This window comes from Vulpes lagopus, chromosome 2 (assembly GCF_018345385.1).
Source record: "Vulpes lagopus strain Blue_001 chromosome 2, ASM1834538v1, whole genome shotgun sequence".
NCBI lineage: Eukaryota > Metazoa > Chordata > Mammalia > Carnivora > Canidae > Vulpes > Vulpes lagopus.
In genome coordinates this window covers 170,995,665-171,013,529 of record NC_054825.1, presented here as the reverse complement: position 1 = coordinate 171,013,529, position 17,865 = coordinate 170,995,665, and the positions used below count along the sequence as shown (strand labels likewise).

The following is a 17,865-nucleotide window of genomic DNA, read 5'->3' as shown; positions in this document are numbered from 1 at the left end:
TTTTTTTGTCTCCCATTCCTTTTTTTTTTTTTTCCCGCCTCTGCCCTTTTTTTTGCCTCTGCCCTTCGCCCACTAGAGGGAGCCCGGGAGCAGGCCTCCGCCCACTCTGTGCGGGAGCCACCTCCATTCCGCATTACACACACACACACACACACACACACACACACACACAGTAGGGCTTGGCTTCCGGCTCCTTTCTTCCCTCCTACTTCCTCCCCTGCCCCTTTCCAGCAACCGACCTTCCACTCCCACCTTCCTGACCCATCGGGTCACCAGTAGGGAGCTGGCTGTGTGAATCAGCAAGGAGGAGGATGTGACTAGGATGTAGGAGTCCAGCCCTGCCCCTGGGTGCGGCCCTATCTCTTCTGCCCTCTGCCCTATCTCTTCAACACCTAGGTGGACAGGAGTGGGTTCCTGGTAAGGGGAGGCACAACCTTTGCCCCTTGGCCTCAGATGGGGGCACTAGTGGCCCCACAGTGGGCGGAGGAGTGAATGGGAGGGGTGGTGGGATTCAGCCTGCCTCTTACCCTGGCTACTGCTCAGCCCACCAAGCTGTGTGTCCTTGGCTTGGTGACTGCCTCCGTCTCAGTTTCTTCACCTGTGAAAGGGGGATGACACACCCTTGTCAGTTGTGGGGGATTCCATGATCTTCCAGCTAGGCCCCTCATTAGAGCCTAGCTCAAGGTTACAAACTAGTCCTCACCATTCTGCTTGGGGAGACTTTACCAAAAAATCAGGATTTTCAGCCAGGCCATTCCCCTGTCCCTCCCCATCCCCAAGTCGCAGCCTACAGTGGCCAGGAGGCCTAGCTGATGTTCCTTAATCTGCAGCTGGGTTGCTTCTCTGTCTTACACGGTAGGTATTCCAGAGTCTGGCAGGGTGACTTTGGTCAAGTGTCTTCACCTCTGATCCTGCTGTCTGCAGGAAGAAGGGGTAGAGACCACAGTGACTGCCTTTGGGGAAAAATAGAAGAAAAGACAAACCATCAGAGATGTCCAGCCCTTAATGTAAAATGAGGGAGTGTTACATTTCTGTAAGCCTTTACACATGAACTTTGCCTACGAAGAGGGCATTGACTGTGTCTGAGCTGTGCCCCCTTGGCCCTCCCTCATGTGTTTGCATTCACACCCATCATTCTTTTGAGGACACTGACAGGCAGGGCAGGGCAGGATAAACTTTGCCCTGAGTTCCAGACCTGAGCAGGAGCCAGGAAGCAAGATGTACCCAAGCCCTGGGGGCAAAAGGTGTCTCTAGCTCACAACTTGGGAGCCAGCTTTAAAGGAGGGGAGAGGGGCGTAGGACAATACTGGGACGCTGTTTGATTGTGTAAATTAAGGAAAAGGCACCTGCCACCCCATGTGAGTACAACTCCCACTCACCTACTCAGCAGGTGCCTTTGTGTAGAATACAACCTGCACAACTAACCGTGGCTGCTCAGCACCACAGCTTTTCCCACTTAGCCTGCTTTTGCTCTAGGTGGATCCTTTGAGCAGCTAAGAGACTTGGCTCTGGAGTAAGACAGTTCAAACCTCAGCCTACCAACCTGTTGGCAAATTGGTTAACCTTGTGCCTCAATTTTACAGCCAGGGAGAGTACCCACTTCAGAAGTTGCTGGGAGTTCATGCATCCGAAGAGTTGAGAACAGTTTGGCGTTTAGTAAGAGAATACGCTTGGTGCTTGTCTTGTTCACGTGGACTTGGGTGTATTTAGTTGCTTCCATAGTCTCTTCTTGGCACCCCAGTGTCTGTTCATGTCCCACCCTAAGAGGACACAGCCCTTTTTTGTTCACTAACTAGAATTAACAGTGGACTACAACAGGGGCGCCTGGCTGGCTCAGCCAGTAGAACATGCAACTCTTCATCTTGGGGTCATGAATTCAAGCCCCACATTGGGCATAGAATTTACTTAATAACATGTCAGAAATGAAGGGAGCTTTTAATTTAAACCTCCCTGACAAGCCATCCACTTATCTCAGCCCTTCGTCTGGGAGGTATTTCAGTGTCCCCTGGGAGCAGTCAGGGTGGAGTCAATGACCCATAGCCCCAGTGGCGCTCTCTGCCAACTAGGCCCAGCACAGAAGTCCTGGGTTTGTTCTCCAGGTCACAGCTAACATTCCTGGATCTTTGGCCAGGTCCTGGCATCCCCTGGGAAATTGAGCCGTGCCCAGGCCTCGTCCCCTTCCTTTGCATGCCAGTGGATCTCTTCCAGTGCCTTTGAGAGAGGTGGGGAGAAATCCATGAGTTCCTATACCTGGAGGAGCCATGTCTTCTCATCCCCATCCCCAGTAGTTGACTCCGACACAATCTCCTTTGTTCATACTGTGGGCCAATTCCTGCTCTACTCTAACTCAAACCCTTAACCTTCCTACCTTTCCTGACCAGTCGATTTCACCTTCCCGTCGCCCAGGTCCAAACCTTGGGAGCCATCCTGAGTCTGGATTCTTCATTCTCCTGGCCACCCCCTCCCCCCATCCAATCCATGACAGTAAGTCCCGTCAGCTCCACTTTTCCAAATCCTTCCACTGCCCATCCTCCATGGCTGTCTCCTCTTCCAGGATCTTGGTCCTGACCATATACATCGGGACCACTGTGGCCACTCCCTGGCTGGTCTCCTTGCCCTCCCTCTACCTACAGTCTGTTCCCCTCCTGTGGCCACTGGATCCTAGAACAGCTGCATTGGATCCCAGCCCTGCCCTGCTTAGGGTCCTCCCTGAATTTCCCATTGCATTTTCTTTCTTTCTTTCTTTCTTTTTTTTTTTTTTTTAATATTTTACTTATCTATCCATGAGACACACACAGAGGCAGAGACACAGGCAGAGGGAGAAGTAGGCTCCATGCAGGGAGCCTGACGCGGGGCTCATCCGGGGTCTCCAGGATCAGGCCCTGGGCCAAAGGCAGGCACTAAACCACTGAGCCACCCGGGCTGCCCGCCCCCCTTTTTTTTCCCCATTGCATTTTCAATAAAATTCAAACTCATCATGGCCTTAAGTCTATCCATTCACCTAAGATATATTAAGCTTCAATCTTGTGCCAGACACTGCTTCAGAGACCAGGGAAACAGCAGTGACCAAAGATCCCCATTTTCACGGGCTGACACTCTTGGAGGAGGAGACAGATAAACATGGTAAATAAGCCAATCAGGTAGCCAGTATGCTGGAAAAAAATAAAGCCAAGGACGGAAGGTGTAGGATGCTATTTTAACTAAGGTGGTCTGGGAAGGTCTCACTGAAGGGGTGATATTTCTGCAGACCTGTGGGTGAGGAGGCTGTTGAAGCCCTGGGCTTCCAGTATGTGGGGAAAGCATTCCAGGCAGTGGTAACAAGGCATCACACAGTACAAAGGCCCTGAGGCTGGGAAGTGCCTGGTACATTTGAGGACCAGCGGAGAAGTCGGCAGTGTTGCAGAACCTCAGAGACTGAGAGGGAGAGAGGGCTGTGACCTGGGAGAGGAGATGGGGACAGGATGGGGAAGGGCCTTGGGGGTCTGGCTGAAGCCCCAGGAGTGTCTTGTTTCAAAAGCAAGGCTGGGGGATGCCTGAGTTGCTCAGTGGTTGAGGGTCTGCCTTGAGCTCAGATTGTGATCCCTGGTCTGGGGATTGAGTCCCATGTGGGGCTCCCTGACAGAAATATAGGCAGAGGGAGAAACAGAATTCTTGTAGGAGCCTGATGTGGGACTTGATCCTGGGACCCTGGGATCACAACTTGAGCTCAAGGCAGACCCTCAACCACTGAGCCACCCAGGTGCCCCACCAAGGAGGGATTCTGAGCAGAGGAGGGAGAGACTTAGGTCAGAGATTTGACTCAGGTGTTCACAGGCTCCCTGGGGCTTCTTGTGGGAAAGAGAATGGGGTAGAGGAATGGAAAAGGAAGTAGGGAGATGGTAAGGAGCCTACTGTGGTGATCCAAGCAGAGATAAGGCAAGGGTGGACAGAGCTAGAGTGGGGCATGGCAGCAGGAGAAAATGGCTGGATTCTGTATATACTTTTTTTTTTTTTTTTTTAATGATAGAGAGAGAGAGAGAGAGGCAGAGACATAGGCAGAGGGAGAAGCAGGCTCCATGCACCAGGAGCCCGATGTGGGATTCAATCCCGGGTCTCCAGGATCGCGCCCTGGGCCAAAGGCAGGCGCCAAACCGCTGCGCCACCCAGGGATCCCCTGTATATACTTTTTAAAAGATTTATTTATTTGGGAGAAAAAGAAAAAGCACACACAGTGGGGGAGGAGGCAGAGCAAGAGGGAGAGTCTTAAGCATACTCGGCTTAAGCAGGCTCCACATGGGGTTGGATCTCACGACTCTGAGATCATGACCTGAGCAGAAACCAAGAGTCCAGCACTTAACCAACTGCGCCACCCAGGCAGCCCCCATTTATATTTTTAAGATGGAACTAACAGAATTTCCTAAACTGGATGTGGGGTGTGAAGACAAAGAGGAGGCAAGGATTGACCTATTTGCCCCACAGCTGAAAGGATGGAGGTGCCATTAATTGAAATGGGGATGACTGTGGGGGCAATCAGGTTTAGGAAGATCAGAAGCTTAGGTTTGGATATTTAAATTTGAGAGGCCTGTTAATATGGCAACATCATGGGACACCTGGGTGGCTCAGAGGCTGAGCGTCTGCCTTTGGCTCAGGGAGGAATCTCGGGTCCTGGGATGGAGTCCGCTTCTCCCTCTGCCTATGTCTCTGCCTCTCTCTCTGTATCTCTCACGAATAAATAAATAAAATCTTCAAAAAAAATATGGCAACATCATTTATCTGTATTTGTTTATTTATTGTCACCCCCCCACCATGTGAGCCATTTGAGAACCAATCCTGCTTATCACGCTCAGCACTGTATTGCCAGCATCCAAGAGCAATTCCTGGCACACCACAGATGCTCAATAAATGTTTGATGAATGAATGAAGATTGACAAGTCCCCAAATTCTTTTACCTTCTAGGTCAGCCAGTATCAATTCCAATCTACCTAACTCTCATGTGCATTTTGTGAATCCTCCAGGTCTGGATTCAAATGTCCTCCTTTTCTGCAAAGCCTGCCCTGACTACTGTTTGACATTCCAGCTCATGCTTAATTTTTCTTTTCTTTTTTTTTTTTTTTTATGCTTAATTTTTCTCCATAACACTTACCACCCTGGCATACATACTTCCTACGACTGTTACCTTCCTTCACTAGAAGGTAGTTCCAAGCGGGCAGGAATTTTTGCCTATCTTGTTTAGTGCCAATGGGTAATAAAACATGATCTGGCACACAGTAGGCGTTTAATAAATACTTGCTGAGTTTGTGTTGCTGACCGGGAAGACACACGTTCCAGGCCCGAGCAGGTTAAGGCTTGAAGGCGAGACCCCGCCTCATGAATCATTCATGACCTGGCCCCGCCCACACGCAGAGGACGCGCGCGCTCACGCGGAAGAGAGGACGCGGCGCGTACCTGAGCTGAAGGCGCGGCAGGGGAAGTGGGCTCTGCGCAGGCGCCGAACTCCCCGACGCGGGTCTCAGCGATTTCTGGTTAGGAGGTGCGCGCGCGCGCGAGAGGGCGGCGGCGGCGGCGCAGTGCGCAGGCGCGGCAGGCAGTGCGCAGGCGCTGCGGGAGGGCGGGCTGAAGCGGCCGAAGCGGCGGCGGCGGCGGCGGAGGAGGCTCGGGCAGAGGGGCGGGAGCTGAGGCGGGAGCGGACGGGCTGGTGGGCGAGCGAGAGGCGGCGGAATGGTGGACTACCACGCGGCGAACCAGTCGTACCAGTACGGCCCCAGCAGCGGGGGCAATGGCGCCGGCGGCGGGGGAAGCATGGGCGACTACATGGCCCAGGAAGACGACTGGGACCGGGACCTGCTGCTGGACCCGGCCTGGGAGAAGCAGCAGCGCAAGGTGCGCGGCCCGCGGGCCGGACGGGCCCAAGGGGGGGGCTTCGCAGGGAGGTTGGGGCGCTGGAAGGGGGTTGGAGGTCTCGAGAGGGAATTGGAGGGTCCGTGATGGGAATCGGGGGGTCAGGAGAAGGAATTGGCGGGACCGGGAAGGGATTTGTAGTCCTGAGAAGAAACTGTAGAACTTGAGCAAGGAATTGGGAGCCTGAAAAAAAATAATTGGCGGCCGAGTAGGGAATATGGAAGTCAAAAACAACGACAACAAAAAAACCCCCAAAACCAAAAAACGAAATCAGCCCGATGGAGGAATTGGAGGGTCTGGGCGGGGAACTGGGGGAAACCGAGATGCTTGGAGGCTCTAAAATGGAATTGGGGTCTGAGGCGGGATGGAAGGGTCAGAGGATGGTTGGGGGTGCGGAGACGAACGGAGGAGTCTGGAATTTATGGGCCAGGATGGAATTGATGTTTGGGGGAGCCTGAGGAGGGGCTGAGAGGTGGAGGGGGTTATTTGGAGTGCAGAAAGCTCTGAAGAACCTTGGGGTTGGGGGAGTTCTAAAGGGGGTGGAGATTCTGGAAGTCTGAGGATGGAGTAGGGGGGTACTAAGAGAGGGATGTGGAGTCTGACGAGTAGTGGGGGCACCTGGGAGACTTGGAAAAGGAGAGGGGCAGAGGAAAGAAGTGGGTGTGAGACTGGGGTGTTGGGGGAGGGGGGGCAGGGGTGCAAATGAAAGAAGGTACGGAGTCCTAAGAAGTGTTTGAAGAGATTTATTTGGGGTGTCCTGTTCTGAGTGGGAGGCGGGAGGAGTAAGAGGAATTGATGGAGGGATGGAGAGGTGGAAGGGGGGATGCAGAGGGAACCTGGAGTGTTTTGAAGAGGGGATTCTGAAGAACTGATGGAAGGTTGAAAAGCTCAGCCAAGAGTTTGGAGGAGCCTAAGGAAAAGGTAGTGTGGAAAAGGTGAGCATCCTGGAAAGAAAGAATGGGAGCGGCGGAATGGCGGGTAATGAGGGAGATTAGTTTAGGAAAATGAAAGTCTCATTAGGAAGGCAGTGTGTGATGGATGGACTGAGAAAGGAATTTGGGGGGGAGGGCTTCTAGAGGTACAGTCGCAGGACTACAGAGTGTGTTTGGGGGTGGGGGACAGGGAGAGGGTCAGGGAAGAATTGTGTCTTTGGTGGGGTGGGGGGTGAATGGACCCTGAAAGCAGGGTCTGTTCTCAGGTGGTATGTTGGGGTGTGGAAGCTGCTTAGCGGGGGAACCACAGCAGTGAAAAGGAGACCAAGAGGAGTGGGAGGCCCAGAGAAGGTGTGTGTGTGGGGGGGCTCTCCAGTGATAGAAGAGAGGGCTTGTGCGCAGAAAGAGCTAAAGAAAGGAGAGTGTTGAGTGGATGTGTGTGTTTGGAGAGATGGTTTAAAGTGTGTGAAGAGAGTGGGAGGTACTCGAAGTTAGAAGCTTTTAGTACGTTCAGGAGATCTGAATTTTCTTCCCAGATTTGTCACTAATCAGCTTTGTGGTCCTGGGCAAGACCCTGCCTTTCTCTCTTAGTACAGGTCTGTCATCTGTAAAATGAGAGTTGGGGGTGTGGAAGCAGACCCTTCTGCGAGGCCTACAGAAGTGGATGTGTATGGTGTTGGAACTTAGGGAGGGCGGATTTGGTGGAACTTTTTCAGGAACATAGGGCAGACTCAAGGGGTTTGAGTGAGAGGAGTGTGACTGGAAGCCTCTTAAAGGTATGAATTGGTACCCTGGGGGCCCAAGTGCAGAGTGCCCAGTGCGGAGGGGAAGGGTGAAAGGGGCAGCTGTTCCAGGGCGGCCTGGGGTGGGGCCTGGCATGACCTTGGGTAAATTCCCAAGCTCTGCTTGAATTTCCTCATCAGGAGTGGGGGAGTGGCAGGTTGGTGGTGGTGTTCTTCTCCTTATCTCCACCTATCTCAGGGTGGCCAGGTTGAGATGATCTGATGTGAAAATGCTTTTTGAGGGGAGAAGATCTAGCCTGTAGTCCCAACAAGAATTTGTTGCCTGAGGCCTTGCCAGGGTGGCAAAGGTTAAGGGTCGCCAAGACACTTGGAAAGTTGGGAGGGGAACAGGGGTTCCATGGGGTTGTTGTTGAGTATTTTTGGGATCTGACTTCTCCAGCTCCAGGTGCTTGGGAGAATGAGGCTTTTTCGGTCAGGTGGTGGGAAGAGGGGGGGAAACCTTCCTTTTCCCTCCCTTCCTGTCTTCTATGCCTCCCCAGGTGACTCCTTTTGCTAGCTCATTTCCACTCCCTTCTGGCAGTTAGGGTGTGTGCTCCTTCGTGGTTAAGTCTCCCTTGCGCACAGGGTGAGGCCAGAGCACCATTCAGGCCCTGGGTGGGAGCGAGGACTCACCAGAACCCCAAGGCCCTGCCTGCTGTGTATTATTTTTCCCTCTTCCCTTCCTCAAGGACCAGGCAAGGTTGAGGGAAAGGGTGGCTCACAGTGTTCTCTAATACAAGCCGCTTTCAGTTCTCAATAAGGGTCAGATTCTAGCATGTCCTGCTTTATACCTACCGCAGCAAATATTTACACATAGCTGTTCTTTGGGGGAAAATATTGCTTCACCGCTGTGCACTTTCCTATTATGGAATAGGGATCCTTTATGAAATGGGGGAAGGAATGATGGAAAGGAACATGTACACAAATTTGTACTGTTCTTTTCCTTCTAAGAAGAACTACCCCCCCACCCCTCAAACAGTCTGGGCGAGTTTTTCTGCATTACAGTGTCGCTTAAGTGAATGACAGGTTGCCCTTCTTGCCTTGCTGAGCCATTGGCACAGGGAGAGTGAGTGGTAGTCCTGTGAGTATCTTGTGCACACTCACGTATCCTGAAAATCTGTTTCCAGGATCACTGCAGTCCCGTAAAGTGCTTGGAGTTGTATTCCAAGTTCCAGGAATTAGGCCAGGGTTGGTTTGAGTCAGGGTGTATGTAGCATCTGATGGTTCTCACTTTGACCTGAAGCCATTTGCTCTGACTTCTAGGGACCCTTGTAACCAACCTGCTAAGTAGGTTATAGAACAGTTCTGACGTGGAAGGCCCTGAGTGTCCTCCTGGGAGATAGGAGAAGGACTGGCCTGGGTTTTGAGTAAATGCTCCAGCAAGTACAGTTCTCTGCCACAGTTCCTTTTCCCAGCGTCTGAGAGGGTCCTGGGTAGCCTTGGTATTATTCCTTGCTCTCCTGGACAGGAGCTGTCTCTTCTTAGCTCCTTCAGATGGATCCCCTCTCAACATAGCAAGAAGGATCGCCTCCTTCGCTAAGCTTGCTTGTTCCTTGAAACATCACTGTTTGCAGGGCCTCAGGTTAGATCCCTGACCTTTAGCTTGGGCTCTATCAAGGGTGAGTTAATTATTTGAAAGTTCTGATGGTTCATTTTTCTCCAGGTTTTTTTTTTTTTTAAGCCTGACAATAGGGGCCTCAAAGTAGCCATCTGTTATTTTGTTCCATTACTGTAATTGCTTTCCTCTTGGGTTCTGGCTAAGATTGACAGGTCCTTAGCGGCTTTCAGAATTAAATAATATACCTAAAAAAAATTAATAGCAATTTTTAAAAACCCCATCAAACTTAATTATCATCTAGAAGTAAGACTATAAATATGAGAGGGGGACAGCTATACTCAGGAGAGGGATAGAGAAAGCTACTCGGCTACTAGCACTATTCCCTCCCCAATCGCTGAAAACGTGTCTTAGAACATGGTTTTCTTTCCTGGTGACTGCCAAAGAGGTGAGGTCTGGGAGGGTGGCCTGGGAGTAACTGCACCCCTTGTAGCCATTCACACTTGTTCAGTTGAGAGTTGGTACCATGAAATGGGAGCGGTGCCTGTTGTTTCATCTAATCCTAGGCGGTCCTGGGCGGCAACCCAGAATTGCCCTCTGCGTTTTGAAACACCCTCCCTGGTTCTGGCTTCCAAGACCAACAAGGAGGCTAGTTAGCTAAGCTACCTGGCGGCAGGGAGCTGACTCATTCTTGGGTTGGAACTGGTGGTAGATGGTTTTATTTAAGGGCAGCTGATTGCCTGGCCTCAAGTGGGCTTCATTGTGGCGAAAGTTTGGTGAGCACGTTGGAGGAAACAACCCAGGAAATGAAGGGTAGTGCTATAGTATCCTGGCGAATGCCCTTGCTGCCAGGGAGGTCAATTAAGACACAGGATGGCGCTCTCAAAAAGTCTTCTTTTTTTTTTTTAACTTTTTTTTTAAATTTTTATTTATTTATGATAGTCACAGAGAGAGAGAGAGAGAGAGAGAGAGAGAGAGAGGCAGAGACATAGGCAGAGGGAGAAGCAGGCTCTATGCACCGGGAGCCCTACGTGGGACTCGATCCCGGGTCTCCAGGATCGTACCCCAGGCCAAAGGCAGGCGCTAAACCGCTGTGCCACCCAGGGATCCCTCAAAAAGTCTTCTTAATCAGATTTCAGGACAACAGGGACAAGTGTGGATTCTAGTGTTAAGCCTCTGGGATGGGGACTTCTGTCATTTACTTATTTATTTGACCCCCCCCCCTTTTTTTTTAGAATTTTATTTATTCAGAGAAAGACACACACATAGGCGGAGGGAGAAGCAGGCTGTATGCAGGGGGACTCGAACCCAGGTCTCCAGGATCATACCCTGGGCCAAAGGCAGATGCTCAACCACTGAGCCACCCAGGCCTCCCGACTTTTGTCATTTAAATGTAGACTTCAGTTGCGGCACCTGGGTGGCTCTGTTAGTGAAGGGGCTGCCTTCAGCTCAGGTCATTATCCTGGGGTCCTGAGATGGAGCCCCTCCATGGGCTCCCTGCTCAGCGGGGAGCCTGCTCTTCCCTCTGCCTCTGCCCTTCCGCCTGCTCATGATCTGTCTCTCTCGAATAAATAAATAAATAGATAAAATCTCTAAACGTAGACTGCAGTCCTGGTGGACTTTGGCCAGACAGCACTGTTTTTCAGAGTTACCCTGAGTGATTGTACAAGTTACCTGGCAGTGCTGTCTAGCAGATGACAGAAGAGAGAATGGAATAAAAAAAGAATTGATTTGAGAAGGCTGAAGGAATTTCTAAGACTGTTGAGGTGGACACCTTCAGCTTGTGCTGTATTGATTTGTAGTGTGCTAGGAATTGTACAAACCTTTGACCAGATCTTAAGGCTTCTTAAAACAAGGATTCCCTGCTGCTTCTGTTTTTTTGGGGGGAGGGGAGGAAAGGAGAAGGGCAAAAATAATTAGCGAACACCTGTTTGTCCCAGGATCACTTGCTCAGGTTTTCTGAATAGCCAAAATATCTACATGTTTCTCTCTTCCCTGGCATGGAGTATATTCTAGACCAGTGTCTTGCTCAGCTTTGTCCCTCTTTCCTTCGCTTAGTGATGTCCAAGGTCTCATCTCATCTCATCAGTCAGGTTCAGGTCCCTTCCCCCAGATTCCCTTCCACTGCCTTTATTTATGGATTTATTTTACAGAATAACAAAACACTCCTGTTACCTGGTTCAAATTCCTCTCCTCCCCTTTTCTTTTTTCATGGAAATGGAAGGCAAGCGACAGCAGGTTGGTCATTCAGTGACAGTGGTAATTGAAACACCTAAGAAAGGGAAAGGTAGGCAGACGGAAGTTTCTACTTGAGCGGATGCAAATTCTGTCATCCATGGAGGTTTGAAAGACGTCTTTATATCATGGGTGGTGTGAGAGCTCAAGACAGTATCCTTTAGGATGAGTTTAAAGTTTAAAACATCAAAGCACAGTTACAAGGAAACTTAGTTTTACAGTGTTGGCAGTCAAGGCGCCAGAATTTGTTATAAAGTGTCTGAAAGTGGCACACTAGCACTTGCTTTGTTTCAAGAAGGTTTATGAGTTACATTTTAGTCAGTATTCCAGGTATCAAGGAGTATGTAAGGGTCAGTGAATCAAAAGAAACAATCATATTAAATTCCGGACTCTGTAAAGAACGATCTTATTTGGGGGGGGGGGGGGGGGTGGTAGGAGGAGAAGGATCTTGCATCTCCCAGAAAGTGAAATCTTTCAATGGGCAGGGGGGTCTTTACATCAGTGCTGGGAAAGTTTTATCCAAGTAGCAGTCTGCCTGGGATTATAAAAATCTCTGAGACATTCGCCTTGGTGTTGTGCCTTTTTTGGTTGTGGTGTTCTTTCACGTCCCTTCCCCCTCCCCCTTCCTTTGTAAACAATCGATGCATTAACTTGGAATGTCCAGGGAAAGTTTTGAAAAGCTGGTTGGTGTAACTTGGTTGCCTTCTCTTTAGTTGGAGCTGCAGTTACTCTGGGAGAAGCCAGTGGTCTTTTTCTTGGGCATAATTTATTGAAGAGTTATTGGAAAGCCAGTGGATTGAGTTTATTGGAGATTTGATATTTGCCACCTATTTCTATGCTGGCTCCTGCCTTCCTGGGATGAGCCCCCATCTCCCCAATAGTGAGGGCCCATCCTGAATTTCTGGAAAAGACAGTGGCTCCCCAGCCAGAGCAGCATTCCCCCTCATCCCTCAAAATCCTTGCTTCTGTGATTTATCTCCCTGTTTCCTAAACTTCAGCCATTTGTGACTTTTCCATGCCCATTTTACTTTTATATAATTAAGACTTTTTTTTAGAGTTAATTTGCCTTTCTTCAGTTTTAAAAGGAAAAGTTATATAAGTATGATAAATGAAAAAGTCAGCCTCCCTGGCCATAAATAGAAGGAAACTGGGAAAATAAACATGCTGAAAACAAAACTGATGTCGTTAAATTCCAGCTAGGTGTTATTCCTGCTGAAGGCTCTGGGCCTGAGCTCTGCTCCGTTTGTTAAAAAGAGAATTTGGCAAGTATTAGTGAAGTGCTAAAGATCCACAGTGCCAAGCAGAGACTTTCTCTTTGAAGTAATCAGAAGGTTTACAAGAAATCAAAGGAATAACCTCACAGTGATTCGAGGATTAATGTAGGATATGAATAACCCTTAAAATCTCCCATATGTGCCTGCCACTTTTGGAAAAAACTATCTCATTTGACCCTGGAAAGATTCCATGAGAGTCAGAGCAGAGTGACTTACCCAGGAACACACTGCCTATCCTGCTTGCCCTATGTCCCACATATCACTCAAAATTGGATGACACTGGATATATCTTTGCTTTCTTTTTTCTTTTTTTAAATTAAAAAAAATGATTTTATTTATGTATTAGGGAGAGAGAGAGCTCACATGCACACAAGCAGGGGGAGCAGCAGGGAGAGGGAGAAGCAAACTCCCCACTGAGCAGGGAGCCCAATGCAGGGTTCAATCCCAGGACCGAAGGTAGATGCTTAACTGACTAAGCCACCCAGATGCCCTATCTTTGCTTTCAACTGTTAGGTTTTGTTTGTTTGTTTGTTTTTTAAGAAACCTGGGCCACGTTGTAAATATAAGAATATATGCTCTTTTTCTTTTTAAGACTCCAGTTTTCGTACACATACACTCTGGAAGTTTGGCTGCCCCCCATGAATACAGTGCTATGCTGTTTGGGTATTTGAATCTGAGATCCTGAGAGGAAAGCAGTGCCCTCCTGCCGAGTTAAGAAAGGCTTATTTAAATGTTTTTCTTCCAAATATCAGAGCAGAACAGATTCTTTGTTTTCCAGTGGAACCATCCACACAGGGCAAGAGTAGTTGAAAGTGGCAGTTACTACTCGCCCAGCACAATGAAGTCATCTTGGGAAATATCGTTGACGGTGTTGAAATGATTGAATGGGATGCTAGAACACCAGCAATACAATAGCATTTGTGTCTTCAGCTTCGGGCAGGAATAAAGAAGACATTGTGGTTTGTTTTATGCTTTTTAAAGTTTCCCCCCCAAAGGTGTGGGTCTGAGTGATGTCTGTCACTGGCTTTCTAGTGGGTTTTTCTTTTCATCTTCTCCCCCTCCCCGATGGCTGTTGACAGTGGGTGGAAGCCACATTCTAGGTGGATGGGAGGCAGTGCGGAAGGCAGGCAGTCGGCTTTGCTCCTTGTTCTCCATGTGTGAGAACAGTCTGGTTTTTTAATCTCCAAAAACCCTAAGATTAAGAGTTTTCATGTCCTACCTCCTGAACAATAATGACTGATTTAAAAATGTCTTAATCATCAGCCATCCAGGCTGGAGGCACAACAGGAAGTAGTATGAGTGCATTTTTTTTCTTTTTTAAATACGTATTTCATTTCGATGGCCAAGAAGGCCAATTTGCGAGTAGAAGAAATGTCACGGGTGGAAGCTTGAAGGTGATTCAACAGCCAGCCTTGCTGGGAGGTTGTTTGAGGGACTGTCACTCTAGAAGGCTTGGTGGGTCTTCAGCTTGTGTTATTGAAATGATCGGCCTTCTTTCACCAAGTGCCAAGGCAGTGCTGGAAGCCTCCTTCTGTCAGGGTCATTGTCCTAGTCCGTGTGTGTGTGTGTGTGTGTGTGTGTATGTGTATAATAGTCAGCATATGAGTGCCCTATGATCTGTCTACATCTGGGTGTGAGTAAAAGGTATTTAGTTAATATCACCATGGGAACTGAGTCGCCTATTTATTGTTTTGGGGAGTGCCTCCACACCAGAGGCAGCACTAATGTTGGAATGTTGGGCTCTTGGGCAGAAATATGATGCCAACTGATTTCCTAGGAAAATATCCAGGGGCATGGTGGCCATGCTGGGTAGGTGGACGAGGAGCCTCTGTTGTGCAGGAATCACAGGAATCACACCGACCAGTCTAGTCCCTCTTATGGATGAGGGGTGAGGGTGTGTGTTTGTGCAGGAGAGAGAAAGAAGGAAAAGCTTACAGCATGAAAGCCCCTGTTGGCTTTGTGGCTGGGACGTGTGCTTTTTCTCTAGGCATTTAGAGTTGGAATTTCAGCTATGTGACTTCTTAATAGCAGGGCAGAATGTGCCTGCATCTTTTGCCTGCTTTCACAAACACTGACAAATTAAAAAGAACTCTAAAGTTTCCAGCAAATCCCAAGTGCGGTTCATTCCATGATAACATTTAAAAAAAAAAAAAAATCCACATCCTTCCTACCCCAGCTCCGACAGTAAATAAACTTTTTTCTCCCTGTTGCTTCCCCCGCTTTCCTTTAAGGAATTGAATATCTTTACAGTAAACTCTGAGTCTGATGAAAATTTTAAACATTTTTTACAAAGTGCTTATTTGGCTCCTGCTACCGCCATAGATTGTGTTTGGAAGTGTCTGGTTGTCTTTGCTTTTGGTTTAAAAAAAAAAAAAAAAAAAAAAATATATATATATATATATATATATATTTATTTATTTATTTATTTATTTTTATTTCTTTAGTTTTATTGGTTAGTGGGCACCTGGGTGGCTCAGTGGTTGAGCATCTGCCTTTGGCCCAAGTTGTGATCCTGGGTCCTGGGATCGAGTGCCACATCAGGTACCCCGCAGGAAGCCTGCTTCTCCCTCTGCCTATGTCTCTGCCTCTCTCTGTGTCTCTCTCATGAATAAGTAAAATCTTAAAAAAAATAATTTTATTGGTCTGTATGATCTAGTTCTGGCTTATGATATAAAATCAGCTTCAAAATTCAAAATGTCTGGAAGCAGCTGGTTTTCCAGGCTGGTGGTTCAAGGGGCAGTCTGATTGATGAATCAACCCTTCTTACAGGCGGGGTCTGCTAACCAGTCCTGGAAGGTATCCAGACAGTAAACATCACCAGGATTGTGAGGCTTCTTTTCTTTTCTTTTCTTTTCTTTTCTTTTCTTTTCTTTTCTTTTCTTTTCTTTTCTTTTCTTTTCTTTTCTTTTCTTCTTTTCTTTTCTTTTCTTTTCTTTTCTTTTCTTTTTCCTTTTCTTTTTCCTTTTCTTTTCTCTTTTTTTGGGGAGGGGTGGATGTGGGGAGTCATTTGAGCTATGCTGCCAAGCCTGGTAGGATTTGGCTTTCTGTAAAACAGAAAGGTCTGTATCAAGATGTCTTTTTCAAAGATGTCAGGCCTGTAGTCATCCAGAGCTGTGTCTGCTGGGTACAGTAAGAGGAAATACCTAGACGGGTTTGGGGGGCCTTCTTGACCATTTTGGAAACTTTTTGTAATTTTCTTTAACTCACACAAAGACGATCCGCGGAAAAGAATTTGATCCATTGAGAGCTGCAATCCATTTTAGGGATGGTGGGTTAAGGGATCCTGGCCCAAAGCTGCATCAAGGAGTGGCACTCAGCTCTTACCTGCTGCCCAGAAACAGCTTAGAGATTCAGAGGGAACAAGCTTTGATCTTAAAAACAGAAGACTCAAAGTGCATTCAGTTCTCTTTGCAGCTACCTTAGACTTGGGAAAGTTCTGGGCCTCTTTAATAAACAACCACAAAGCAATTCTTGCCAAATACGGCCTGCTCCAGGGCCACAGGGTTAGCTTAGGAGACAACTTTCTTGCCTAAAAATAAGTGCATGTTCCTATCAAACATTCCAAGCATTGTTTAAACATGAGACTTCTGAGTAGCAGTTCAGGCTTTGTGGGTTCAGTTATGTCAGAATGTGGGCAATTTGGGGAGCTCGCTCCCCATTTTGGGATTGGCCAGTAGTCACCCAGGAACTCAGATGACCAAATGCAAACCATCTTCCATCTCATTTCTGTATGTTCTTGGTCTATTTATAGGCTGGTGGGGAAGACAGAGAGCAAGCATGTAAATAAAACAAGGCAATTTCAGATAGGATTGTGTGTTGTAGTGTGAATTAAATACTAATTAATAATCGCTAGTGTGTTACCCTGTGCTCAACTCTATTCTGAGTGCTTTACCTGGACTCACTTGTGTAATCCTGTGAGGTAGGTGGTATTACCTTTACAGGACAGGTGTAAAAATGGAGCCATGAAAGTTTAAGTCACTTGTCTGGACAACAGTGCCAGGGCTTGAACCTCGAAGGTCTGGCCTTCAAGCCTGTGCTCTCATATCTACAAACACTAATCTAGTGATTGGGAATGGCTTGGGGGGGAGGTGGGTGAGGGGAGTAGGGTGCAGTGCAGGTACTTTAGATCAAGAGGAAGATTTCTTTCTTTCTTTGATTTTTTTTTTTTTTAAGATCTTATTTATTCATGAGAGACACAGAGAGAGAGAGAGGCTGAGGGAGAAGCAGGTTCCACACAGGAAGCCCGATGTGGGACTCCGGGATCACATCCTGAGCTGAAGGCAGATGCCCAACCATTGAGCCTCCCAGGCGTCCCTCTTTCTTTCTGTTTTATTTACTTATTTGAGAGGAGAGGAAGAACAGAGAGAGAGAGCTCTCTACCTTGCTGAGTAGAGAGCCCAATGCAGGGCTCAATCCCAGGACCCTGAGATCATGACCTGAGCCACCCAGGTACCTCCAAGAGGAAGATCCTGGAAGACAGAACATATTGGCTGTTCCCTAAGGGATGGGAAAGAGGGAGCCAAGAGAACACTACAGGGAGGCTCTTTCAAGCAGGGGGGAAGAAAGTGTGGAGGCCATGAGGAGGAGAAAGAAGGCCAGAGTGGCCAGAGCAGGGCATGTACAAAGGATGGTCCCAGCCAGATCTCTTAGAGCTTTTTTGTTGGAAATGGTGATGAGGCCTAGAATCTGCAGATTCAGTGCCTCTTGGACTCCCATTAGGCCAGGAATCTCCTACTTCCAGAACTCTGGCCCTGTAACCCTTTCCTCTCAGAGTCTCTGGACTGGCCAAACCAGAACTGACTTCTAAAGTGGGAACCCTGGGACGATGGAGCATTAAACTGAACAAAAGCTTCAATTATCCCTCTGCTTATTGCTGCAGTAGACACCTGTGTTTGATTAAAGCACTGGTAACTTTTGAATCTGGAGTTTTACAGCACTGCGGGCTCATGTGGCTTTGTAGTGTCTCTCTTACAGAACTCAACTCTTACCCTCTGAACAAATTCCAGTCCCCTTCAGTCCCATCAAGAGGCTGCTTGATTTATAAAGCATCTTTGGTAAAATGTGGTTCCCTCTTTGAAGTGGGAAGCCAGGAAGCCTGATTTTTTTAACTGGCTCTTTTCCTAGGACCTCCCTTTCTCTGTAAATCCGTCTTCCATTTACTCAATATTTCCCCCTTGTTTCTCTTGGTCAGGTTGAGTTATAGCTAGCAT

At 48.2% G+C, this 17,865-nt stretch overlaps 1 protein-coding gene across 4 annotated transcripts in view; it reads left to right on the top strand.

Moving 5' to 3' along the window:
• The first annotated feature begins 5,575 nt into the window (after positions 1-5,575).
• Positions 5,576-17,865, top strand: part of ACTN4 (actinin alpha 4) — a 73,240-nt gene continuing 60,950 nt past the window's right edge. For 2 of the 4 annotated variants that reach the window (XM_041735191.1, XM_041735205.1), the window contains exon 1: positions 5,577-5,859. In XM_041735191.1, the coding sequence (XP_041591125.1) occupies positions 5,698-5,859 (162 nt within the window). In that variant the 5' untranslated portion in view covers positions 5,577-5,697. Of the gene's footprint in view, positions 5,860-17,865 lie in introns of all 4 variants that reach the window. The other 2 variants (XM_041735201.1, XM_041735185.1) reach the window with 2 other exon arrangements.